Source organism: Taudactylus pleione, unplaced genomic scaffold (assembly GCF_031769625.1).
Source record: "Taudactylus pleione unplaced genomic scaffold, aTauple2 ptg000571l, whole genome shotgun sequence".
NCBI lineage: Eukaryota > Metazoa > Chordata > Amphibia > Anura > Myobatrachidae > Taudactylus > Taudactylus pleione.
In genome coordinates, this window is record NW_028284973.1 from 1,426,765 (window position 1) to 1,454,416 (window position 27,652).

At 46.2% G+C, this 27,652-nt stretch overlaps 1 protein-coding gene across 1 annotated transcript in view; it reads right to left on the reverse strand.

Annotated features, from left to right (window-relative positions):
* The window catches only part of VWDE (von Willebrand factor D and EGF domains), a 138,417-nt gene that overhangs the window by 5,819 nt on the left and 104,946 nt on the right, over positions 1 to 27,652 (reverse strand). The window contains exons 25-27 of the mRNA XM_088453096.1: positions 27,424 to 27,519; positions 6,207 to 6,302; positions 1,407 to 1,502 (exon numbers count right to left, since the gene is read on the reverse strand). Coding sequence (XP_088309222.1) covers positions 1,407 to 1,502; positions 6,207 to 6,302; positions 27,424 to 27,519 — 288 coding nt within the window. The remainder of the gene's footprint in view (positions 1 to 1,406; positions 1,503 to 6,206; positions 6,303 to 27,423; positions 27,520 to 27,652) is intronic.

Consider the following 27,652-nt stretch of genomic DNA (forward strand, 5'->3'; position numbering starts at 1 on the left):
GTACCATCGCAGCCTCACGCACACTTGCACAAGGACAGACCCTACTCATCTCACGCTACGAGGACTAAGGCTACGTACGGCATCGCAGTGGCTAATTTATGCACGCCCCCGACCACCCCCATCACCACCGACAAACGGCACTTCCTGTCAATCACTCTGCGATGGGTCTGCGTAGTCACTGCGAGTGCAGTCCCCATCGCAGTGGTCTATTCACGCACAGCGTGCATGCGCAGTCACAACAATGGTCAGATTGGGTGCGTATTAGCAGTTGCGATCCATGCTGAATCAGGCCCATAGCACAAGTATGGGGGTTATGTGTACCAGAAAAAACATGAGGTCCACGAGTTATTCCCTGTGACACAGACAATGATGCTTTGTCCGAACTAACAGCCAGGGGGTGTAAACAGGGACGGTTAAAGAGAGGAGGAGGCCCTTGTGCAATCTCCAGGCTCCCCACCCTCATACCGCTGCAGATACTGGGTAGACTACAGGGTCTATTGCGCCATGCGCAGGTCTCCAGTAACATGGCGCTCACAACAAGTTCCTTGTGATTTTTCTACTCTCCACATCTTTGGGAAAAATGACAGCTGCAAGGTAAGTAGATGGGGTGTGGCTACACACGCTCGCAGTACTGTATGTATTACCAGGGCGATTTTACTGGAAAAATAGGTTCAGGAACTGTGGGTGGAGCTACTAGGGGTGGTGCTATAGAAAAACAACTATATAAATATATACATTTATTTATTACCAGTTATTTATATAGCGCACACATATTACGCAGCGCTTTACAGAGAATATTTGGCCATTCACATCAGTCCCTGCCCCAGTGGAGCTTACAATCTATGTTCCCTATCACATGCTCACACAAATACACAATAGGGGTAATCTTGTTGGGAGCCAATTAACCTACCAGTATATTTTTGGAATGTGGGAGGAAACCGGAGCGCCCAGAGGAAACCCACCCAAGCACAGGGACAATATACAAACTCCACACAGGTAGTGTATCGAACCCACGACCTCAGTGCTGTGAGGCATTAATGCTAACCATTACACCGTCTGTGGTGCCCGATATATAGTATTTAGAAAAGAAGGCACTCCAAAGGGATTATAAAATAAAACTTATCTTGTGGAAAATATAGTTTGGCCCAGGACATTACGTCATAGTTAGTGAGAGGTTCAGTAAAGGAGTTCCTGTTGTTGCGGCTGAATAATAGCACTGTGTGGCATGATGACTGCATTGCAGGGGCAGTTGTGGTTATGCATCCCCTGCTCTCCCGGGCCCATGAGGATAATCTGTACCTGCTCCACCCCCTCCTCAATGACCCTGCCTTCGGCTATCAAATGCTGATCACATAAGGAACAGACAATGTATCAGTCGTCATAGTAATAATGAATATAACACTTACGTGTATTGCATTGTTTTCCTTTCCAGCCTGACGGACAAGAGCAAATATTGGGCCCCACACATTTGCCTCCGTTCATGCATGTCGGATCACAAACACCTAAAGACAAACAATAGGATCAGAATTCGGAGGTCCCTACATTTATTTTGTTTAGAGTAGCACTGCAGTCCCATTCTTGTGATAATTTAACTACAACCTTCCCACTTTAGGTGGCGGCCTCTTCCCTGGGATATCATTCGCTGTATTTAGTAGGGTCCCCGCGCTCAGAAAAAGTCAGGATGTCAGACTCCGTTGCAATGAAGAGGTCCTGGCTTTATATCAGTGCCAGGATCCTTCTCCCTGGATGTAGTTAGGAGACCGCCAGTTGAAATCCCAGCGTTGCAAGTCCAACACAGGAATAAAGATAGGCGTCAAAATACCGACGCCTATTTTAATCCCAATGCCGGAATCTAGACAGACGCCATCCCGAATGAGGTAAGCTGGGTGTTTTGGCTGTGAGAAGGGGGGCAGGGAGTGTTAGGTTTAGGTAGCATAGCAGGGTTAGGCATCACTGGGGTAGGGTGGGGGGGTTGGAGGTTAGGCACTAAGTGGGGAGGGTTAGGTGGAGGCAAGAAGGGGGGAGGCTGAGGTTTAAGCGCTAACGGGGAGGGTTAGGGGGAGATACTGACCATCGGGATGCCGCTGTCTGTATTTTGACAGGAGGCATCCCGACTGCCAGTATTTCATACCCATTCCCTTCTCCCACATGGTTGAATACTGTTTAGCAGACAGCTGTAACAATGGTGCAACAATGTAACAACCTAACAGCTCTACTGTAGTGAAGAGAAGGTGTCAGCAAAAGCTTGGATTAAAGCTGGACATACAGATGTGTCCACATACATCTTACTTCGTAGCGCGTTAAACAGCCCCTCTAGTCGCGCCATACCGTGGTGTGACTTGGTAGCGCAGAGCGTCTTTTCATGCGACTTTTCTTACCTTCAAATGCATTTTATTTGCACAGTGTTGCGAAAAGCACGCCCAATCAGCTTCTGCTGATTAAAATGATATGCGGCATGGCTATGTTCTGTGTGCAACTGCGGCTGCATGCAAAATGCTACATTACAGTGCCACAGCCACTAGCAACGTAATGTAGCATTATGCATGCAGATACACCCGTTGCCGCACACAGAACATAGGCATGCCGCATATCATTTTAATCAGCAGAAGCTGATTGGGCGTCCTATGTATATCGCTTCAAGAATAAGACGCATTTGAAGGTAAAAGTCGCACAAAAAGACGCTCATGCGTTATGTTTAATGCGACTTGTAGCGCACGGAGGTAAGATGTATGTGGACACATCTGTATACACTGCCATAGGGGCAGCGATTTGGGAATTGTACACATAGCAGGATTGATAGGATTATAATTAAACCAATAAAAGACTGGATTAAATGACATTAAAACTGTCTTTTTTATTTATTTCAGTGAAACGGAAATCCCACCAATACTATACAATATTAATTATTGGGTACAGATGTCCATTTCCTTTAATGATATTAATTCACAGTATCTAGAGTCTCCCCACACAGTGGAGGCATTTGATATGTGACAATGCAGCCTATTACATCACTAGGAACCACTTGAGTGAATTGCAAGTCTGCATTGTAATGAAGGAGATTTCAGTCCATGCAATGCTGCTTCCAATGTGTGCACAAGCGTTCTAGAGGCAGAAACAGAGGGGGCCTGATTCCCAGATATACGCTAGTGACGCTGCGTCTGTGTACGCTGCTGCTGTGCATAAATACGCAAATGTCACAGCCGACGGGATCTGTATCGAGACATCCACTGGCGGCATTGCAAATCCAAGCATCTGCGCACAAAGACAAAGCACTGAGTAACCGTATGGTCGCGCAGACTGGTCAAGAGACCTGAGACGTCAGAGCCATTGTCACTGCATAGGGAATTGCGTATACAGGCAGTGACACGCAGGGGTGCCTGAGAAGGGATAGGAGCAAGTACTAATTACCTTGGCCCAGACTTGTTGGAGGGACCCGTGTCAGCTGCTAAGCGGGACATTGTCCCCCTGTGCAGGAGGCGATGCCCCCGGTACATCAGTGAGGAGGAGGTGACGTGAGTGAGGGGCGTGTGCACTGTGCACTCAGGAGTAAGTCCCTCCCCATAGGTGGAGACTGTTGTGGGTGGGGCTAATTGATCTGCCCCTTTGTGGCACCACACATACAATTTTTTACACATTTTTTAAGAGGGGCTGTGGCCACGCCTCCCCGGATTTGCCATGCCGCCTCTCAGTACCGGGGGCCTGGGGCAGCTCTCTACGGCTCTGCTGACACACCTGCTCTCTTTGTTACACCCCCCCGTCTTCCCTCAGTTATCGCCTACAAAAGCTCCCTGACTGTCAATCACTCTGCGAGTAAAAAGTTGCGGCAAGCATCTACGGCAATGTACCTTGACGCATGCACTGTGTGACTTATTGGCACGCGCAGTTTACTGATAATCGCTCAACTGCGAAAATATCGTCATAGCGTTCATCTTCTAATCAGGCCCAGAACTTGTGATAGAGTGGTGACAGAGAACATTTGCATTGTTTAGAGCTCAGAGGGTAAAACCATGTTGCACTGCAGGGAGATTTAGATTTGGTAGGGGTGTGTCCTAGCTTGAATTTAAATTGCAGTGTCAAAATAAAAAGCTGTCCAGCATTTGGGGGCTACATGCAAAAGCAGCTGGTATTTACCCTGCATGCAAGAAAAATCAATGTATGTACATCCCTTACATCGCAACATGGATTGCCCAGGTGTAAAGTTGCTCCTTTTCTTTTGTTTTGCTGTGCAATTGGCATGTGAGGTAAATGTTTTGTAGTTAGGCTGGATTCAAAGTCACACACTACAACCACTTTAGTGACAGTTGCCATAGGAGCGTCTTATGGGAGTTTAAGCGAATGCTCGTGTCGGCAAGGGCTGGGACACCCACTTTAGGTGGCTGCAGTTGCAACCATCCTACTTTGTACGTCTTTATGCCCTGATTCAGACCTGCTTGTGAGCGCATAGCGCTCACAAGCGGGTCGAAGGTTGGCCAGTGCGCAATGCGCGAGCCGCGGAGCGAGTGAGAACTTCACTCGCTCCAGGGTTCGCTACAAAATGGGGTGGCTGTCGATGTTGATCGACAGCTCGCCCCGTTTCGTAGGCGGGGTGGCTGGACAAACGGAGGCGTTCCCGAAGGAACGCCTGCCGTTTGTGGGCGGCCCTACTGACATCACTCGTGATGTCAGTAGTTGAGCTTCCTGCTCTATTAGCGCAGGAAGCTCACTGGGGTTTGCGGGAACGAGACCCTACCACAAGGGTCTCGTCGCAAGCCCGATGGTCGCGATAATCGCAACCATTGCCAGGCTGCTCGCAAAAGCTGTGGGTGATCACCCACAGCTATGCGAGCGGCCTGGAGGCGTATTTAAAAAAAAATTAAAAAGCTGCCCTGATTCAGAGCGAGCGCCTCTGAATCAGCCCTTAGTCACAACCGTCGGATGTAAGTACTCTCCTGATTTTTTTGTAACCCTCCGCACCCTCGGATAAGTAGGCACTTTTCCAGCGTCCTGCCCACTTCCTAGGGGGCGGGGCCTAATCATGTGATTTTATGATAATCGTGCCATTTGGCCCCGTCCCCTATTCAAATATACACGATTCACAGGATTTCCCCGTGAGGGAGCAGGACCTAATGGCGCAAACACTCCGGCCCCGCCCCCATAACTGCCCACTTGAAAGTCCTCTCCCGGAGAGAAGTGAAAACAAATCTCGGTAAGTATGCCCATAAGATGCCCATCAGGCAGCACATCTCCCTGCGTGTTAATAGCCACCATGCACCATGTCAGTTGTTAGGGATTTGCGCATGTGCAGTAGCAAAATAATCGCCAATTTACGTGAACATCGGTACTGTGTGTGACGCAGAAGCAGGCCCTATGGGTGGAATGGGCAGTCATCTGGCCACTGGGCACCCTCGGCTGATGCTGTACCCTCTTTGGGGTGTGACCGCCACTCTGTCCCGGACCAGGGTACTTTGAGCTTACTTACAATACAAGAACTAATAATACCTGCACAATACAAAGGGCTAAAAAGCTGTATTTTCCCATACTATGCTATGCTATGTGCCTTACGTATCCTACACACAGCATGGCAAGTAACCTTACATTATCGAGAACAGAGGGCCTGATTCAGAGCCGTTCGCTATTTGCGGTCGTTCGTTCAAAAACAAGGGGTGGCTATTCAAATGATCCGTTTGCAAATTGCAGTCTGTTCACACCTCTAAGTCTGAACGAGCGTGCAAAACATACGCTCGTTTATTTGTTAAAAACGCCCCTGGCCGCTCGCACCATACGTCATGTCTGCTATTTATTAGATTAATCGAGTACATCGAACAGCGTATGAACTGCTCGCTATTCTTGTGGTTGGTTTTTTCAACCGCTATTTTGCGAGCAGTTCTGAGTTAAAAAAAACCAAGTGACGTGGTCAATGACGCTGCTGTATTAATTATGCACTCCCTTAAAACGCCCGTTTTGACCTTTAAGCACGCCTGCGTTCGAATTCCACTCCCCCGTTTACAAGCACCTTCCCCTGTTACCACCCACATACGCCTCATTCTGTCACTCAAAATAGCAGGCACTCGCTATATAGCGTACAAACGATTTTTGGCCGCACTGACTGGTTCGCGCATGCATACTAAAAACCGTACGCATGCGCAGATGTGCGAACATCGCTCAGAACGAGCGTACGGCCGCTAGCGAGCGGCTCTGAATGAGGGCCAGAAGCCAGAATCACTCACTTGTCTGACACCTTTTACCAACGTATCCATCGGAACAGCTGCATATGTTATTCCTCATGCAATGACCTCCATTCTTACAGGGAGGACTGCAGACCGCTGGGAGAAAATACAATATAGGGTATTATTTATAAATCATGTACTAATGATAGACCAAAAGTGCATCTGTTACCTACACAAAGCTGGGGGACACTTTTTTGTGGGCTGTACCAATGTGTGAGCGAATACAGCTAATTAATTCACTGGAAACTAGTGACATCAATAAGGTAATATCGCTTTCACTAACAATCTGTGACAACACGGCATGTTGTATGTCGCTTATATCAAATATTCCTAGTGAATGGATAAGATAAATCCATATGAGTATTGTATAGTATAAATGATGAGTAGTGATAACTGGCGCCTAGCACCCTGTTGCTGCAGATAGGTTGTCAAAGCAGTACCACCCTTGGATACTGTAATACATATACAAATAACAGGTATGACAACTAATGTGCGCACGGTGCTCAACTTATAAAATAATACTTCCCCAACACATAGATGCGTAGATCTTGTGGATAGTCGTCAAATCTCAATGGATGGTATTTTCGTAAATATAGAAAGATAGAAATAACCAAATATAGTGTAATAAAGTCTGATAACAAATTTATTCAAAACTCCTAACGAAAATAAAATCCAAAGAATTATAAAAAGATGAACATTAGTGTATCCACCAGTACGCGACTATACATCTGATGCAATTACTAATAACACAATTGCAGAGCATATAAAATCAGCGGGTATGTGCAAATATCCTCTATTGAGTTAAGCGGAGAATTACCAGAAGCATATTGGAACTCATATCCTTTCAAATGAACCACCATTTTGTGCCTGCTTTTCCTTTAAGTTCATTTTAATCCTTAATATAGTTCTTTGCCCCAACGTATTCAGCCCTTTATATCCTTATGGGGACAAAAATGTATAGTTAGTATCTCCTGTTTATTAGAAATATATATCCTCCATAAAAGTGGCTAGTGCTGATATATATATCGGTAAAAAGTGGTGTCCATTAAAGTGACTAGTGCCAATAAATATATTCAATGCACTAGATAAAATATATGCCGCGGGTATCGGAGGCTTCTAAACACTGCCCTGAGGGAGTGAGGGCACGATAAAGGAGAGTGGGAAGATGGAAAGACTGAATATTTGTCACCACATTGAACACCACATGATGGAATTGGGTATACCTGAAATCGGAACAGATCGCGAAACCGGAAGTTGACGGATGACGCACTTCCGTTTTTTTTTCGCTTATGAACACATTGAATATTTTACGAGGCTGAAGTTGGCTTCCTATTCATTTCTTATTCAAGCTCCAGCTTCTTATTCAGAAAATGTTACATTTAAATATTTAAATAAAGTTAGATCACTAAACTAATGCTATGTAAACAAAGAATTATGTCCCATACACAGTCTACAATTATTATTTTCCTGGCACAATAAGGATTTGGGCATGAAAAGGGCAGTCAAGCGGGCACAGGCACCACATTTTGTCATTTTGAATAAGAAGCTGTAGTTGTGCAGGGGTTAACTAGCTTTGGTCATCAAATGTTACACTTGAAACCCACAGAGGGTGGTCTGGTACATATGACCCACTTGTCATTTCACTTGACCAACAAGGATTTTGGCATGAATAGGGCAGTAAAGCGGGCACAGGCACCAGATTATCTCATTTTGAATAAGAAGCTGTAGTTGTGCAGGGGTTAACTAGCTTCGGTCATCAAATGTTACACTTGAAACCCACAGAGGGTGGTCTGGTACATATGACCCACTTGTCATTTGTCTTGACCAACAAGGATTTTGGCATGAATAGGGCACTAAACGGGCACAGGCTCCAGAATTTGTAATGTTGAATAAGAAGCTGTAGTTGTGCAGGGGTTAACTAGCTTCGGTCATCAAATGTTACACTTGAAACCCACAGAGGGTGGTCTGGTACATATCACCCACTTGTCATTTGCCTTGACCAACAAGGATTTTGGCATGAATAGGGCAGTAAAGCGGGCACTGGCACCAGATTATCTCATTTTGAATAAGAAGCTGTAGTTGTGCAGGGGTTAACTAGCTTCGGTCATCAAATGTTACACTTGAAACCCACAGAGGGTGGTCTGGTACATATGACCCACTTGTCATTTGTCTTGACCAACAAGGATTTTGGCATGAATAGGGCAGTAAACGGGCACAGGCTCCAGAATTTGTAATGTTGAATAAGAAGCTGTAGTTGTGCAGGGGTTAACTAGCTTCGGTCATCAAATGTTACACTTGAAACCCACAGAGGGTGGTCTGGTGCATATCACCCACTTGTCATTTGCCTTGACCAACAAGGATTTTGGCATGAATAGGGCAGTAAAGCGGGCACAGGCACCAGATTATCTAATTTTGAATAAGAAGCTGTAGTTGTGCAGGGGTTAACTAGCTTCGGTCATCAAATGTTACACTTGATACCCACAGAGGGTGGTCTGGTACATATCACCCACTTGTCATTTGCCTTGACCAACAAGGATTTTGGCATGAATAGGGCAGTAAACGGGCACAGGCACCAGATTATCTCATTTTGAATAAGAAGCTGTAGTTGTGCAGGGGTTAACTAGCTTCGGTCATCAACTGTTACACTTGAAACACACAGAGGGTGGTCTGGTACATATCACCCACTTGTCATTTGCCTTGACCAACAAGGATTTTGGCATGAATAGGGCAGTAAAGCGGGCACAGGCTCCAGAATTTGTAATTTTGAATAAGAAGATGTAGTTGTGCAGGGGTTAACTAGCTTCGGTCATCAAATGTTACACTTGAAACCCACAGAGGGTGGTCTGGTACATATCACCCACTTGTCATTTGCCTTGACCAACAAGGATTTTGGCATGAATAGGGCAGTAAAGCGGGCACAGGCACCAGATTATCTCATTTTGAATAAGAAGCTGTAGTTGTGCAGGGGTTAACTAGCTTCGGTCATCAAATGTTACACTTGAAACCCACAGAGGGTGGTCTGGTACATATGACCCACTTGTCATTTGTCTTGACCAACAAGGATTTTGGCATGAAAAGGGCAGTAAACGGGCACAGGCTCCAGAATTTGTAATTTTGAATAAGAAGCTGTAGTTGTGCAGGGGTTAACCAGCTTCGGTCATCAAATGTTACACTTGAAACCCACAGAGGGTGGTCTGGTACATATGACCCACTTGTCATTTGCCTTGACCAACAAGGATTTTGGCATGAATAGGGCAGTAAAGCGGGCACAGGCACCAGATTATCTCATTTTGAATAAGAAGCTGTAGTTGTGCAGGGGTTAACTAGCTTCGGTCATCAAATGTTACACTTGAAACCCACAGAGGGTGGTCTGGTACATATGACCCACTTGTCATTTGTCTTGACCAACAAGGATTTTGGCATGAATAGGGCAGTAAACGGGCACAGGCTCCAGAATTTGTAATTTTGAATAAGAAGCTGTAGTTGTGCAGGGGTTAACTAGCTTCGGTCATCAAATGTTAAACTTGAAACCCACAGAGGGTGGTCTGGTACATATGACCCACTTGTCATTTGTCTTGACCAACAAGGATTTTGGCATGAATAGGGCAGTAAAGGGGCACAGGCTCCAGAATTTGTAATGTTGAATAAGAAGCTGTAGTTGTGCAGGGGTTAACTAGCTTCGGTCATCAAATGTTACACTTGAAACCCACAGAGAGTGGTCTGGTACATATCACCAACTTGTCATTTGCCTTGACTAACAAGGATTTTGGCATGAATAGGGCAGTAAAGCGGGCACAGGCACCAGATTATCTAATTTTGAATAAGAAGCTGTAGTTGTGCAGGGGTTAACTAGCTTCGGTCATCAAATGTTGCACTTGAAACCCACAGAGGGTGGTCTGGTACATATCACCCACTTGTCATTTGCCTTGACCAACAAGGATTTTGGCATGAATAGGGCAGTAAAGCGGGCACTGGCACCAGATTATCTCATTTTGAATAAGAAGCTGTAGTTGTGCAGGGGTTAACTAGCTTTGGTCATCAAATGTTACACTTGAAACCCACAGAGGGTGGTCTGGTACATATCACCCACTTGTCATTTGCCTTGACCAACAAGGATTTTGGCATGAATAGGGCAGTAAACGGGCACAGGCACCAGATTATCTCATTTTGAATAAGAAGCTGTAGTTGTGAGGGGTTAACTAGCTTTGGTCATCAAATGTTACACTTGAAACCCACAGAGGGTGGTCTGGTACATATCACCCACTTGTCATTTGTCTTGACCAACAAGGATTTTGGCATGAATAGGGCAGTAAACGGGCTCAGGCACTAGAATTTGTAATTTTGAATAAGAAGCTGTAGTTGTGCAGGGGTTAACTAGCTTCGGTCATCAAATGTTACACTTGAAACCCACAGAGGGTGGTCTGGTACATATCACCCACTTGTCACTTGCCTTGACCAACAAGGATTTTGGCATGAATAGGGCAGTAAAGCGGGCACAGGCACCAGATTATCTCATTTTGAATAAGAAGCTGTAGTTGTGCAGGGGTTAACTAGCTTCGGTCATCAAATGTTACACTTGAAACACACAGAGGGTGGTCTGGTACATATGACCCACTTGTCATTTGCCTTGACCAACAAGGATTTTGGCATGAATAGGGCAGTAAAGCGGGCACAGGCTCCAGATTATCTCATTTTGAATAAGAAGCTGTAGTTGTGCAGGGGTTAACTAGCTTCGGTCATCAAATGTTACACTTGAAACACACAGAGGGTGGTCTGGTACATATCACCCACTTGTCATTTGCCTTGACCAACAAGGATTTTGGCATGAATAGGGCAGTAAACGGGCACAGGCACCAGATTATCTCATTTTGAATAAGAAGCGCTAGTTGTGCAGGGGTTAACTAGCTTCGGTCATCAAATGTTACACTTGAAACCCACAGAGGGTGGTCTGGTACATATCACCCACTTGTCATTTGCCTTGACCAACAAGGATTTTGGCATTAATAGGGCAGTAAAGCGGGCACAGGCTCCAGAATTTGTAATTTTGAATAAGAAGCAGTAGTTGTGAGGGGTTAACTAGCTTTGGTCATCAAATGTTACACTTGAAACCCACAGAGGGTGGTCTGGTACATATGACCCACTTGTCATTTGTCTTGACCAACAAGGATTTTGGCATGAATAGGGCAGTAAACGGGCACAGGCTCCAGATTATCTCATTTTGAATAAGAAGCTGTAGTTGTGCAGGGGTTAACTAGCTTCGGTCATCAAATGTTACACTTGAAACCCACAGAGGGTGGTCTGGTACATATCACCCACTTGTCATTTGCCTTGACCAACAAGGATTTTGGCATTATTAGGGCAGTAAAGCGGGCACAGGCTCCAGAATTTGCAATTTTGAATTAGAAGCTGTAGTTGTGAGGGGTTAACTAGCTTTGGTCATCAAATGTTACACTTGAAACCCACAGAGGGTGGTCTGGTACATATGACCCACTTGTCATTTGTCTTGACCAACAAGGATTTTGGTATGAATAGGGCAGTAAACGGGCTCAGGCTCCAGAATTTGTAATTTTGAATAAGAAGATGTAGTTGTGCAGGGGTTAACTAGCTTCGGTCATCAAATGTTACACTTGAAACCCACAGAGGGTGGTCTGGTACATATCACCCACTTGTCATTTGCCTTGACCAACAAGGATTTTGGCATGAATAGGGCAGTAAAGCGGGCACAGGCACCAGATTATCTCATTTTGAATAAGAAGCTGTAGTTGTGCAGGGGTTAACTAGCTTCGGTCATCAAATGTTACACTTGAAAACCACAGAGGGTGGTCTGGTACATATCACCCACTTGTCATTTGCCTTGACCAACAAGGATTTTGGCATTAATAGGGCAGTAAAGCGGGCACAGGCTCCAGAATTTGCAATTTTGAATAAGAAGCTGTAGTTGTGAGGGGTTAACTAGCTTTGGTCATGAAATGTTACACTTGAAACCCACAGAGGGTGGTCTGGTACATATGACCCACTTGTCATTTGTCTTGACCAACAAGGATTTTGGTATGAATAGGGCAGTAAACGGGCTCAGGCTCCAGAATTTGTAATTTTGAATAAGAAGATGTAGTTGTGCAGGTGTTAACTAGCTTCGGTCATCAAATGTTACACTTGAAACCCACAGAGGGTGGTCTGGTACATATCACCCACTTGTCATTTGCCTTGACCAACAAGGATTTTGGCATGAATAGGGCAGTAAAGCGGGCACAGGCACCAGATTATCTCATTTTGAATAAGAAGCTGTAGTTGTGCAGGGGTTAACAAGCTTCGGTCATCAAATGTTACACTTGAAACCCACAGAGGGTGGTCTGGTACATATGACCCACTTGTCATTTGTCTTGACCAACAAGGATTTTGGCATGAATAGGGCAGTAAACGGGCACAGGCTCCAGAATTTGTAATGTTGAATAAGAAGCTGTAGTTGTGCAGGGGTTAACTAGCTTCGGTCATCAAATGTTACACTTGAAACCCACAGAGGGTGGTCTGGTACATATCACCCACTTGTCATTTGCCTTGACCAACAAGGATTTTGGCATGAATAGGGCAGTAAAGCGGGCACAGGCACCAGATTATCTCATTTTGAATAAGAAGCTGTAGTGGTGCAGGGGTTAACTAGCTTCGGTCATCAAATGTTACACGTGAAACCCACAGAGGGTGGTCTGGTACATATGACCCACTTGTCATTTGCCTTGACCAACAAGGATTTTGGCATGAATAGGGCAGTAAACGGGCACAGGCACCAGATTATCTAATTTTGAATAAGAAGCTGTAGTTGTGCAGGGGTTAACTAGCTTCGGTCATCAAATGTTACACTTGATACCCACAGAGGGTGGTCTGGTACATATCACCCACTTGTCATTTGCCTTGACCAACAAGGATTTTGGCATGAATAGGGCAGTAAACGGGCACAGGCACCAGATTATCTCATTTTGAATAAGAAGCTGTAGTTGTGCAGGGGTTAACTAGCTTCGGTCATCAACTGTTACACTTGAAACACACAGAGGGTGGTCTGGTACATATCACCCACTTGTCATTTGCCTTGACCAACAAGGATTTTGGCATGAATAGGGCAGTAAAGCGGGCACAGGCTCCAGAATTTGTAATTTTGAATAAGAAGCTGTAGTTGTGAGGGGTTAACTAGCTTTGGTCATCAAATTTTACACTTGAAACCCACAGAGGGTGGTCTGGTACATATGACCCACTTGTCATTTGCCTTGACCAACAAGGATTTTGGCATGAATAGGGCAGTAAACGGGCACAGGCACCAGATTATCTCATTTTGAATAAGAAGCGCTAGTTGTGCAGGGGTTAACTAGCTTCGGTCATCAAATGTTACACTTGAAACCCACAGAGGGTGGTCTGGTACATATCACCCACTTGTCATTTGCCTTGACCAACAAGGATTTTGGCATTAATAGGGCAGTAAAGCGGGCACAGGCTCCAGAATTTGTAATTTTGAATAAGAAGCAGTAGTTGTGAGGGGTTAACTAGCTTTGGTCATCAAATGTTACACTTGAAACCCACAGAGGGTGGTCTGGTACATATGACCCACTTGTCATTTGTCTTGACCAACAAGGATTTTGGCATGAATAGGGCAGTAAACGGGCACAGGCTCCAGATTATCTCATTTTGAATAAGAAGCTGTAGTTGTGCAGGGGTTAACTAGCTTCGGTCATCAAATGTTACACTTGAAACCCACAGAGGGTGGTCTGGTACATATCACCCACTTGTCATTTGCCTTGACCAACAAGGATTTTGGCATTAATAGGGCAGTAAAGCGGGCACAGGCTCCAGAATTTGCAATTTTGAATAAGAAGCTGTAGTTGTGAGGGGTTAACTAGCTTTGGTCATCAAATGTTACACTTGAAACCCACAGAGGGTGGTCTGGTACATATGACCCACTTGTCATTTGTCTTGACCAACAAGGATTTTGGTATGAATAGGGCAGTAAACGGGCACAGGCTCCAGAATTTGTAATTTTGAATAAGAAGATGTAGTTGTGCAGGGGTTAACTAGCTTCGGTCATCAAATGTTACACTTGAAACCCACAGAGGGTGGTCTGGTACATATCACCCACTTGTCATTTGCCTTGACCAACAAGGATTTTGGCATTAATAGGGCAGTAAAGCGGGCACAGGCTCCAGAATTTGTAATTTTGAATAAGAAGCAGTAGTTGTGAGGGGTTAACTAGCTTTGGTCATCAAATGTTACACTTGAAACCCACAGAGGGTGGTCTGGTACATATGACCCACTTGTCATTTGTCTTGACCAACAAGGATTTTGGCATGAATAGGGCAGTAAACGGGCACAGGCTCCAGATTATCTCATTTTGAATAAGAAGCAGTAGTTGTGCAGGGGTTAACTAGCTTCGGTCATCAAATGTTACACTTGAAACCCACAGAGGGTGGTCTGGTACATATCACCCACTTGTCATTTGCCTTGACCAACAAGGATTTTGGTATGAATAGGGCAGTAAACGGGCTCAGGCTCCAGAATTTGTAATTTTGAATAAGAAGATGTAGTTGTGCAGGTGTTAACTAGCTTCGGTCATCAAATGTTACACTTGAAACCCACAGAGGGTGGTCTGGTACATATCACCCACTTGTCATTTGCCTTGACCAACAAGGATTTTGGCATGAATAGGGCAGTAAAGCGGGCACAGGCACCAGATTATCTCATTTTGAATAAGAAGCTGTAGTTGTGCAGGGGTTAACAAGCTTCGGTCATCAAATGTTACACTTGAAACCCACAGAGGGTGGTCTGGTACATATGACCCACTTGTCATTTGTCTTGACCAACAAGGATTTTGGCATGAATAGGGCAGTAAACGGGCACAGGCTCCAGAATTTGTAATGTTGAATAAGAAGCTGTAGTTGTGCAGGGGTTAACTAGCTTCGGTCATCAAATGTTACACTCGAAACCCACAGAGGGTGGTCTGGCACATATCACCCACTTGTCATTTCCCTTGACCAACAAGGATTTTGGCATGAATAGGGCAGTAAAGCGGGCACAGGCACCAGATTATCTCATTTTGAATAAGAAGCTGTAGTTGTGCAGGGGTTAACAAGCTTCGGTCATCAAATGTTACACTTGAAACCCACAGAGGGTGGTCTGGTACATATGACCCACTTGTCATTTGTCTTGACCAACAAGGATTTTGGCATGAATAGGGCAGTAAACGGGCACAGGCTCCAGAATTTGTAATGTTGAATAAGAAGCTGTAGTTGTGCAGGGGTTAACTAGCTTCGGTCATCAAATGTTACACTCGAAACCCACAGAGGGTGGTCTGGCACATATCACCCACTTGTCATTTCCCTTGACCAACAAGGATTTTGGCATGAATAGGGCAGTAAAGCGGGCACAGGCACCAGATTATCTCATTTTGAATAAGAAGCTGTAGTTGTGCAGGGGTTAACTAGCTTCGGTCATCAAATGTTACACTTGAAAACCACAGAGGGTGGTCTGGTACATATGACCCACTTGTCATTTGTCTTTACCAACATGGATTTTGGCATGAATAGGGCAGTAAACGGGCACAGGCTCCAGAATTTGTAATGTTGAATAAGAAGCTGTAGTTGTGCAGGGGTTAACTAGCTTCGGTCATCAAATGTTACACTCGAAACCCATAGAGGGTGGTCTGGTACATATCACCCACTTGTCATTTCCCTTGACCAACAAGGATTTTGGCATGAATAGGGCAGTAAAGCGGGCACAGGCACCAGATTATCTAATTTTGAATAAGAAGCTGTAGTTGTGCAGGGGTTAACTAGCTTCGGTCATCAAATGTTACACTTGAAACCCACAGAGGGTGGTCTGGTACATATGACCCACTAGACATTTGCCTTGACCAACAAGGATTTTGGCATGAATAGGGCAGTAAACGGGCACAGGCACCAGATTATCTCATTTTGAATAAGAAGCTGTAGTTGTGCAGGGGTTAACTAGCTTCGGTCATCAAATGTTACACTTGAAACCCACAGAGGGTGGTCTGGTACATATGACCCACTAGACATTTGCCTTGACCAACAAGGATTTTGGCATGAATAGGGCAGTAAAGCGGGCACAGGCACCAGATTATCTCATTTTGAATAAGAAGCTGTAGTTGTGCAGGGGTTAACTAGCTTCGGTCATCAAATGTTACACTTGAAACCCACAGAGGGTGGTCTGGTACATATCACCCACTTGTCATTTGCCTTGACCAGCAAGGATTTGGGCATAAATAGGGCAGTAATGTGGGCACCAGCACCAGGTTTCTTAATTTTGAATAATTACCTGTAGTTTTTCAAGGGTTAAATAGCGTTGGTCAACAAATTTGACAATTGGGGTCTCTCCCTAAACCTCTGAGCATGGTCTGGTATTGGAATACAGGAAAAAAAATCTGTGTGGGGTTCACCTTTTCTTCCGATAACCAGCACTAGGTTGGTTATAGGGAGGAAGGGAGTAACACTATAGCAGCGAGACACACTTAGCGTGGTGTCCTCCTGCCATCACATTATCCAACACAAGGCTGGTTATAGGGAGGAGGGGGTAACACTATAGCAGGGAGATACACTTAGCGTGGTGTCCTCCTGCCATCACATTATCCAGCACTAGGCTGGTTATAGGGAGAAGGGGTTAACACTATAGCAGGGAGACACACTTAGCGTGGTGTCCTCCTGCCATCACATTATCCAGCACAAGGCTGGTTATAGGGAGGAGGGGGTAACACTATAGAAGGGAGATACACTTAGCGTGGTGTCCTCCTGCCATCACATTAACCAGCCCCAGACTATTCAGCATGTTTCTGGAATCTCTCAGAAATCTGGTATACCGGCAGTGGCGTAATAAGGGGGTGCGTGTGGGGCACCTTGCCCTGGGCACCATCTCACAGGCCCGGCAGAGGGGGGAGCTGATGTCCAGGGCGATGTCCAGTGCTCAGTAGCGTAACTAGGGCAGGGCCGGTGACGCCCCCGCACCGCCGGCCACGGTACTGGCTCATCCTAGTTAAACAGTGTAGTGCCGACCGCAGTGAGGAGCTCATTCAGAGTTGGTCGCTGCTGGCGGCCACTCGCTCTGCATGTGGGCAGGTGTTTTTTTTTTTTTATCTCCGGCCGCTCGCAAAGCTGTGGGTGACCATCCACAGCTTGTGCAAACGGGCTGGAGACAGTCATAATTATCATGACCGTCGGGCTTGCGACGAGACCCTGGGGTAGGGTCTAGCTGCCGCAAGCCCGAGTGTACTTCCTGCTCTAATAGAGTCAGTAACCCCTCCTAAAAATGCCAGACGTTCCTAAGGGAACGCATGTGTTTGTCTGCCCACAAAACAGGGCGAGCTGTCAATCAACATCGACAGCCGTCCCGTCTTGTTGTGAGCCCCGTAGCAACTGACCTTCAGTCGCTCAGCTGGTCTCGCACATGCACCTGCTGGACACAGTGCATACGCAAACATCGAGCTGCTTGCGATCTGAGTGAGCTCCTGAGTGCGGTCAGCATTTACTCAGGACCGGCGCTAGGCTTCCCTGCGCCCAGCACTGTCCTGTGCTGCACAGCCATTGTGTGTTTGTCTAATGGGGGTACTGCATCAGGGGGGGAGGTGACCTCTACTAGGGACTACTACTAATGTATGGAGGTAACTACTATTGGGGGCAGTGCATCGGGGGGGCTGTACTGGGGACTATTACTGGATAGGGGGATCACTACTGAGGGCCTGCATAAGTGGGACCACTACTGTGATCTGCATAAGGGGGACCACTACTGTGGGCACCGTATAAGGGGAACTAATGGCGGGCTGCATAAGAAGGACTACGACAGGGGGAACTGTGTAAGGGGCACTGCATATGGGGGATCACTACTGGGGGCACCGTATAATGGGAACTAATGGGTGACTGCATAAGGGGGACCACTACTAGGGGTACTGTATAAGGGGCACTACTAAGGGCCTGCATAAGAGGGATCACTACTGGGGACATTGTATACTTGGGGTACTGTATAAGGGGTACTACTGGGGGCCTGCATAAGAGGGACCACTACTGGGGGCACTGCAGAGGGGGGACTGTATAAGGGGCAGTGCATTAAGGTGCATATGGAATGGAAAGAAATGTTCAGAGTGACGAGATAGGGATGTGTGTCATGTTGACACTCCCTATTTTTAAGTGTCCACGCCCATTTTTTGTCACACGCACATAGGGGGGGGTCCATTTTTAAACTTGTCCTGGGCTCCATATACCCTAGTTAAACCACTGCCAGTGCTGTGACCAAATGCTTGATCCCAGCGCCTTAGTCCTGCAGTCCGGTGAGATGTATCCCCAGCAGGACACATAAGTGTCCGATGGTGCCTAAGGGCGCATGCGCACAACGGAGGGAGCTCCGTCGTGCGCATGCGCGAGACCCGGCGAGCGACGGGGAATCCGTCGCTCAGGGTCTCGCACCAAAGGGGGCGTGCTGTCGATGGTGAGTGGGCGTGCCGGGGGCGTGGCTGCCAGACGGAGGCGTTCCCATGGGAACGCCTACCGTCTGGGTCCGGCCCCACTGACATCACTAGTGATGTCAGTGGGAGTGATTTTGGCTCTGATAGAGCCAAAATCACTCCTGGGCTTGCGGCAGCGAGACCCTACCGCAGGGTCTCATCGCACACCCGATGGTCGCGATGGTCTTGACCATCGCGACCATCATCATGGACGCTCGTATAAGCTGTGGGTGGTAACCCACAGCTATGCCAGCGTCCAGGAGGCCGCTCCAATGTTAGGTAGGAGGGCCCTGATTCAGAGCGAGCGCTCTGGTCAGAGTGTCCGGCTCTGAATCAGGCCCAGTATGTCTGTTTTCAGTGTCGGTCAAGGCCCAGCAGCGGCTGACATGTGGCGCCAGCTAATAGCTGAGTGCAGCTCATTGACCGCCGGCCATTGAAGAGGGGTGACAATTTGAATTTGAGCCAATCACAGTGGTGACAATTTTGACAATCTGAGCCAATCACGGCGTGCATCGGCAGCCAATAGAAATCGGCCACAGTGAGCCATTCGTTGTAAGCCGCATCATGGCTGGCTACGCCCGTGGCGTCTAGCGTCAGATGTCTCTGGGAGGAAGAGTCAATTTGGCGGAAATGGGTGAAGAGCTCCAGCGGCCGTGGAAGAGTCCAGAAGACACCGGGCTCAAAAGAGAAGAGCTCCAGCGGCTGCAGAAGACGCTAGGAGACACTGGGCTCAATAGAGAAGAGCTCTGACAGCGCCGCTACTGGCCAGAATGGGCCAGCGACAGAAAAATGCAGCTGAGGACCGGAGAGTACTGCGGTGGTTGGGAAGTAAAAGAGCGAATGAAGATCCTCACTGCATCCTCTCCCACCCGTCAGGTAGACCCTCTTTGAGGCCTTACCATCATTAATCCCTCCCTAGACCATCAGATTGTTAGGCAGTAGGCACGTAATAGTCATGAGGCCTTAAGCCTGTGGCACAAATAGGCGGGCATTAGGCCCGTGCTCTTAAGGCTATAATTGACCATGGGCAATAGGCCCAGGTCACATAAATAAGTGAGGTGCCAACTTCTCATCTTGCCCTGGGTGCCAAACACCATAGTTCTGCCCCTGGACCTTGGTCACTGCTACCTGGGTGAAGACTGCTGTGGCAGTGGGAGTTTGGTAGCTCAAGGTGAAGACTACAGGAAGCACTGAGATCGTGGGAGTCGACCCACCTCGGGTGAAGAACACATAGTAATTGCGAATGAACTAGGCTTAGTTCAGCCAAAGACTACTGGACTGGTAAATCTAATTGCACATTGTATTTTCATTCAATTGCATGCTATTTTAATTGTCAGGCATTAGGCCCATGGCCACTGTGGGCGTTAAGCCCTAACCAGCAGGGACGGCCTTTGTTAGGCGGACAATAAGCCTGAGCCAGAGAGGGCACTAGTCCCACAAAGTAAAAGGGGCATTAGGCCCTATAGGGTTAATTTGGAATCCACATCATTAACCCATTGTTAGGTGTCATTGATCCCCTAGAAGGCAGGCACTAGGCCTGAGGCAGCAGAAGATGATTAAGCCCTGTAGTACTGTTGTTCTGATTTGATAAGAATGTATTGAGGTTTGTAACCTTGTTACCTCGTCATCTCAGCTACTACAATCAGGCCTCCATTAAAAGGTAGGCTGTAGTAAGGTACCTGTTTGTGATTATGGTAATGTTTTGTAACTGCATTATTCCCTTGTCCTGTAACAATTATTGCATTATTGGTGTAGATGCATTGTTGGGGAGCATAGGTGTAGCATGGTGATATGGAGTGCACTACATCCACCCTGTATTGCTGTTGGCAGGGTGCTGATGTATGTATGAGTAGTCAAGTTGGTGTGTGTGGTCAGAGGCGTCACCTACCTTGGTGTCACCTGGTGCTGATGCTCTGAGTCCTCCTGCGCACCATAGGCATGTGCTCCCGGAAGGGGCGTGGCTTCGCAGGAAGGGGCGTGACCTCGCCCGTGAAGCGACACCCCTTATGTGAGCCGATCTTGGGTGCGTTACCGCCTCCCGTTCTCGTCACACAGTGGGCTTCCCCAGTGCTCCTGCAGCTGTTGGGGCAGCCCACATTCTCTCCCTGTCTCTCTCCGCGTCCTGGCATCACGGTGACACCATCCGACGGGGTGACACCAAAATAGCAGAGCAGATCTGCTATTTTGGTGTCAAACCCTTCGGATGGTGTCACCCAGTGCGGCCCGCCCCCAGTGGCGGTTCTAGGGGTGGGCTAACAGGGCAGTCGCCCAGAGCGCCGGCCCCTAGAGGGCACCACTGATTCCCCAGGAGGGCAAAAATAAAAATCCCATAAGAAAAATAAAAAAAAAACCAGCGCCAGTCACCCCCGCGTTGATATTTGTTATCAGCGGACACGCGGCTCCCTCTCTGCAGCGGCAGTCGAAGCTCACTCCAGAGCTCCGGCTCCCGCATAGAGCACTATGGGAGGGACGTCTCTCTGTGGGATCCAAGTGTAACATTTGATGACCGAAGCTAGTTAACCCCTGCACAACTACAGCTTCTTATTCAAAATGACAAAATATGGTGCCTGTGCCCGCTTTACTGCCCTATTCATGCCCAAATCCTTGTTGGTCAAGACAAATGACAAGTGGGTCATATGTAACAGACCACCCTCTGTGGGTTTCAAGTGTAACATTTGATGACCAAAGCTAGTTAACCCCTGCACAACTACAGCTTCTTATTCAAAATGAGATAATCTGGTGCCTGTGCCCGCTTTACTGCCCTATTCATGCCAAAATCCTTGTTGGTCAAGGGAAATGACAAGTGGGTGATATGTACCAGACCACCCTCTGTGGGTTTCAAGTGTAACATTTGATGACCGAAGCTAGTTAACCCCTGCACAACTACAGCTTCTTATTCAAAATTAGATAATCTGGTGCCAGTGCCCGCTTTACTGCCCTAATCATGCCAAAATCCTTGTTGGTCAAGGCAAATGACAAGTGGGTGATATGTACCAGACCACCTTCTGTGGGTTTCAAGTGTAACATTTGATGACCGAAGCTAGTTAACCCCTCACAACTACAGCTTCTTATTCAAAATTACAAATTCTGGAGCCTGTTCCCGTTTACTGCCCTATTCATGCCAAAATCCTTGTTGGTCAAGGCAAATGACAAGTGGGTGATATGTACCAGACCACCCTCTGTGGGTTTCAAGTGTAACATTTGATGACCGAAGCTAGTTAACCCCTGCACAACTACAGCTTCTTATTCAAAATGAGATAATCTGGTGCCTGTGCCCGCTTTACTGCCCTATTCATGCCAAATTCCTTGTTGGTCAAGGGAAATGACAAGTGGGTGATATGTACCAGACCACCCTCTGTGGGTTTCAAGTGTAACATTTGATGACCGAAGCTAGTTAACCCCTGCACAACTACAGCTTCTTATTCAAAATTACAAATTCTGGAGCCTGTGCCCGTTTACTGCCCTATTCATGCCAAAATCCTTGTTGGTCAAGACAAATGACAAGTGGGTGATATGTACCAGACCACCCTCTGTGGGTTTCAAGTGTAACATTTGATGACCGAAGCTAGTTAACCCCTGCACAACTACAGCTTCTTATTCAAAATGAGATAATCTGGTGCCTGTGCCCATTTACTACCCTATTCATGCCAAAATCCTTGTTGGTCAAGACAAATGACAAGTGGGTGATATGTACCAGACCACCCTCTGTGGTTTTCAAGTGTAACATTTGATGACCGAAGCTAGTTAACCCCTGCACAACTACAGCTTCTTATTCAAAATTACAAATTCTGGAGCCTGTGCCCGTTTACTGCCCTATTCATGCCAAAATCCTTGTTGGTCAAGACAAATGACAAGTGGGTCATATGTACCAGACCACCCTCTGTGGGTTTCAAGTGTAACATTTGATGACCGAAGCTAGTTAACCCCTGCACAACTACAGCTTCTTATTCAAAATGAGATAATCTGGAGCCTGTGCCCGTTTAATGCCCTATTCATGCCAAAATCCTTGTTGGTCAAGACAAATGACAAGTGGGTGATATGTATCAGACCACCCTCTGTGGGTTTCAAGTGTAACATTTGATGACCGAAGCTAGTTAACCCCTGCACAACTACAGCTTCTTATTCAAAATGAGATAATCTGGTGCCTGTGCCCGCTTTACTGCCCTATTCATGCCAAAATCCTTGTTGGTCAAGGCAAATGACAAGTGGGTGATATGTACCAGACCACCCTCTGTGGGTTTCAAGTGTAACATTTGATGACCGAAGCTAGTTAACCCCTGCACAACTACAGCTTTTTATTCAAAATGAGATAATCTGGTGCCTGTGCCCGCTTACTGCCCTATTCATGCCAAAATCCTTGTTGGTCAAGACTAATGACAAGTGGGTGATATGTACCAGACCACCCTCTGTGGGTTTCAAGTGTAACATTTGATGACCGAAGCTAGTTAACCCCTGCACAACTACAGCTTCTTATTCAAAATGAGATAATCTGGTGCCTGTGCCCGTTTACTGCCCTATTCATGCCAAAATCCTTGTTGGTCAAGGCAAATGACAAGTGGGTCATATGTACCAGACCACCCTCTGTGGGTTTCAAGTGTAACATTTGATGACCGAAGCTAGTTAACCCCTGCACAACTACAGCTTCTTATTCAAAACGAGATAATCTGGTGCCTGTACCCGCTTTACTGCCCTATTCATGCCAAAATCCTTGTTGGTCAAGGGAAATGACAAGTGGGTGATATGTACCAGACCACCCTCTGTGGGTTTCAAGTGTAACATTTGATGACCGAAGCTAGTTAACCCCTGCACAACTACAGCTTCTTATTCAAAATTACAAATTCTGGAGCCTGTGCCCGTTTACTGCCCTATTCATGCCAAAATCCTTGTTGGTCAAGACAAATGACAAGTGGGTGATATGTACCAGACCACCCTCTGTGGGTTTCAAGTGTAACATTTGATGACCGAAGCTAGTTAACCCCTGCACAACTACAGCTTCTTATTCAAAATGAGATAATCTGGTGCCTGTGCCCATTTACTACCCTATTCATGCCAAAATCCTTGTTGGTCAAGACAAATGACAAGTGGGTCATATGTACCAGACCACCCTCTGTGGTTTTCAAGTGTAACATTTGATGACCGAAGCTAGTTAACCCCTGCACAACTACAGCTTCTTATTCAAAATTACAAATTCTGGAGCCTGTGCCCGTTTACTGCCCTATTCATGCCAAAATCCTTGTTGGTCAAGACAAATGACAAGTGGGTGATATGTACCAGACCACCCTCTGTGGGTTTCAAGTGTAACATTTGATGACCGAAGCTAGTTAACCCCTGCACAACTACAGCTTCTTATTCAAAATTACAAATTCTGGAGCCTGTGCCCGTTTACTGCCCTATTCATGCCAAAATCCTTGTTGGTCAAGACAAATGACAAGTGGGTCATATGTACCAGACCACCCTCTGTGGGTTTCAAGTGTAACATTTGATGACCGAAGCTAGTTAACCCCTGCACAACTACAGCTTCTTATTCAAAATGAGATAATCTGGAGCCTGTGCCCGTTTAATGCCCTATTCATGCCAAAATCCTTGTTGGTCAAGACAAATGACAAGTGGGTGATATGTATCAGACCACCCTCTGTGGGTTTCAAGTGTAACATTTGATGACCGAAGCTAGTTAACCCCTGCACAACTACAGCTTTTTATTCAAAATGAGATAATCTGGTGCCTGTGCCCGCTTTACTGCCCTATTCATGCCAAAATCCTTGTTGGTCAAGGCAAATGACAAGTGGGTGATATGTACCAGACCACCCTCTGTGGGTTTCAAGTGTAACATTTGATGACCGAAGCTAGTTAACCCCTGCACAACTACAGCTTTTTATTCAAAATGAGATAATCTGGTGCTTGTGCCCGCTTTACTGCCCTATTCATGCCAAAATCCTTGTTGGTCAAGACAAATGACAAGTGGGTCATATGTACCAGACCACCCTCTGTGGTTTTCAAGTGTGACATTTGATGACCGAAGCTAGTTAACCCCTGCACAGCTACAGCTTCTTATTCAAAATTACAAATTCTGGAGCCTGTGCCCGCTTTACTGCCCTATTCATGCCAAAATCCTTGTTGGTCAAGGCAAATGACAAGTGGGTGATATGTACCAGACCACCCTCTGTGGGTTTCAAGTGTAACATTTGATGACCGAAGCTAGTTAACCCCTGCACAGCTACAGCTTCTTATTCAAAATGAGATAATCTGGTACCTGTGCCCGCTTTACTGCCCTATTTATGCCAAAATCCTTGTTGGTCAAGGCAAATGACAAGTGGGTGATATGTACCAGACCACCCTCTGTGGGTTTCCAGTGTAACATTTGATGACCGAAGCTAGTTAACCCCTGCACAACTACAGCTTCTTATTCAAAATGACAAGATGTGGTGCCTGTGCCCGCTTTACTGCCCTTTTCATGCCCAAATCCTTATTGTGCCAGGAAAATAATAATTGTAGACTGTGTAAGGGACATAATTCTTTGTTTCCATAGCATTAGTTTAGTGATCTAACTTTATTTAAATATTTAAATGTAACATTTTCTGAATAAGAAGCTGGAAAATGAATAAGAAGCTGGAGCTTGAATAAGAAGTGAATAAGAAATGAATAAGAAGCCAACTTCAGCCTCGTGAATATTTTAATGTTTTATATAAGTTTCATCATAACAGTATGTAATAGAGGGAGGTTATATGTGTCATTATAGGTAGGGATAGAATTGGGAGATATAGAATATGGTTAATGATCCAATGAAGCAAGTGACCTCTTGACCCAGAAGTAGTTAGACCAAACACTATATAAGATGAATTCTGGTGATCCTGGTCACACAGCCTTGAGGAAGGAAGTAAAGCTCCTGAAACGCGTTGGAAAAAGGGTGACAGGATCATCTGACAAGGGTCAATTACCCAAAGGAGACCCCCTGATAAGGACCGGGGTGAGAGGTTATCCGGAAGCCTGCCACCTTTACAATCTACGGGCCCTTATTTAAGGGACTTCTGGTAATTCTCTGCTTAACTCAATAGAGGATATTTGCACATACCCGCTGATTTTATATGCTCTGCAATTGTGGTATTAGTAATTGCATCAGATGTATAGGCGTGTACTGGTGGATACACTAATTTTCATCTTTTTATAATTCTTTGGATTTTATTTTCGTTAGGAGTTTTGAATAAATTTGTTATCAGACTTTATTACACTATATTTGGTTATTTCTATGTTTCTATATTTATGAAAATACCATCCATTGAGATTTGACGACTATCCACAAGATCTACACATCTATGTGTTTGGGAAGTATTATTTTATAAGTTGAGCACCGTGCGCACATTAGTTGTCATACCTGTCCATATGAGTATTGGTTTCATTCAAAAAAGTTTGTCAGCAATATGCATATATGCTAACTCTCCTGGGGCGCCTGCACGGACTCCTAAGGAAATCAGCAATTCCCTAGGTCAGTGGGGTGAGGTGCGCAACAACGCATTTCACATCATCAGGGCCTGTGTACTGTTACGTGATGATGCAAAATGCAGATTTGCACAGGTGTGGAGGCCTGCTGCAGACGGAATCGGTATGAATTACCGCCGGAGACAAGTCCGGCAGTTCAAATCCCGACAGCGGCTGCCTGACATGGGTGAAAATCCTGATTGTCCGCAGGTAAGTATTTACTAACCTAACCTCCCCCCCATAACCCTCCTTAGGGGTGCCTAACCCTAACCTTCCTCCCAGTGCCTAACCCTAATCACCCCTCTAAGTACCTAAACCTAACCCCCCCTTCCCCGCCGCCTACACCCAAGTCCCCCTGGGGGGTGCCTAACATTAAGTCCCCCCCGGGGGTGGCTAACCCTAACCCTCCATCCGCCTAGCCTAACCCTAACCTCCCGGGGGGGTGCCTAACCCTAAGTCCCCCCCGGAAGCCCTAAACCTAACCCTCCCCCCCGCGACTGTCCGTAGCGGTGCCCGGCATCACTTCGATCGGGATGACGGGCGTCGGTCTCCCGGCGTCGGTAAAATGACAGGTGTCTAGATTTAGACGCCTGTGATTTAACCCTCGCCAGGATAAAGCAGTTGGGAAGCCGGCCGTCGGGATTACGTCCGCCGGCTTCCCAGCTGCATACCCTGCAGGAACTACACCATCACCTTCCAATGCGAAATAATTTCATGTCATCATTCATTGATGGTGCAGCGAATCGCGTTCCCCACATACCTAACTTTGTAGACCAGCCACACCTGGGGGGCAGATCTGCAAAGTTGACAGGTGTAATAAAACGGGGTGGAGACACTAGTTTAACTGGACATTATGTTCAACAGTGGGCACAAAGTATCAGTGACGCCTTTTGCACTTAACTCTATCCTGCTACCACCAGAACACAACAGTGCTTCCCTTCCATGGCACATCAGGGGTAGCAGTATTGTGCTATACACTACATCTAAAACATGCTCCAATAATACTATTACCTGTATATGTCATAATATCCCAATCTCTGATGTATTCCTTTTGATGATAAATGACTTAGAGGCCATCAAAGAGATCCCTTAGTAACTTCAATAGTCATTCAGAGAATAATGGTAACTGCTAGGATATGTTAAATATTTATGTGTGTTTGTATGTGTATAACGTGGACTGTGTCTCAGCAGTGCCAGGCACTATAGAATCTTACCCCCACGTATTTAGTGAGTAAAGTAATACAACATGACACTCACCATTCTGACACTGAGCACCAAAAAAGCCATTGAGACACAGGCAGACGTTGGACTTCAGGCAAGTGCCCCCATTGAGGCATACAGGCTGGCACACCGCTATAAAATCAATTTCGTAAGAAAAAATGAGTTGGTTACATATAAACAAAACAGTAACAACAATGGGGGGGGGTTAGAGATGGTAAGAAAATGGCCATAAGTTACTAAAAAAAAAGTGCACCACAAACTGTGT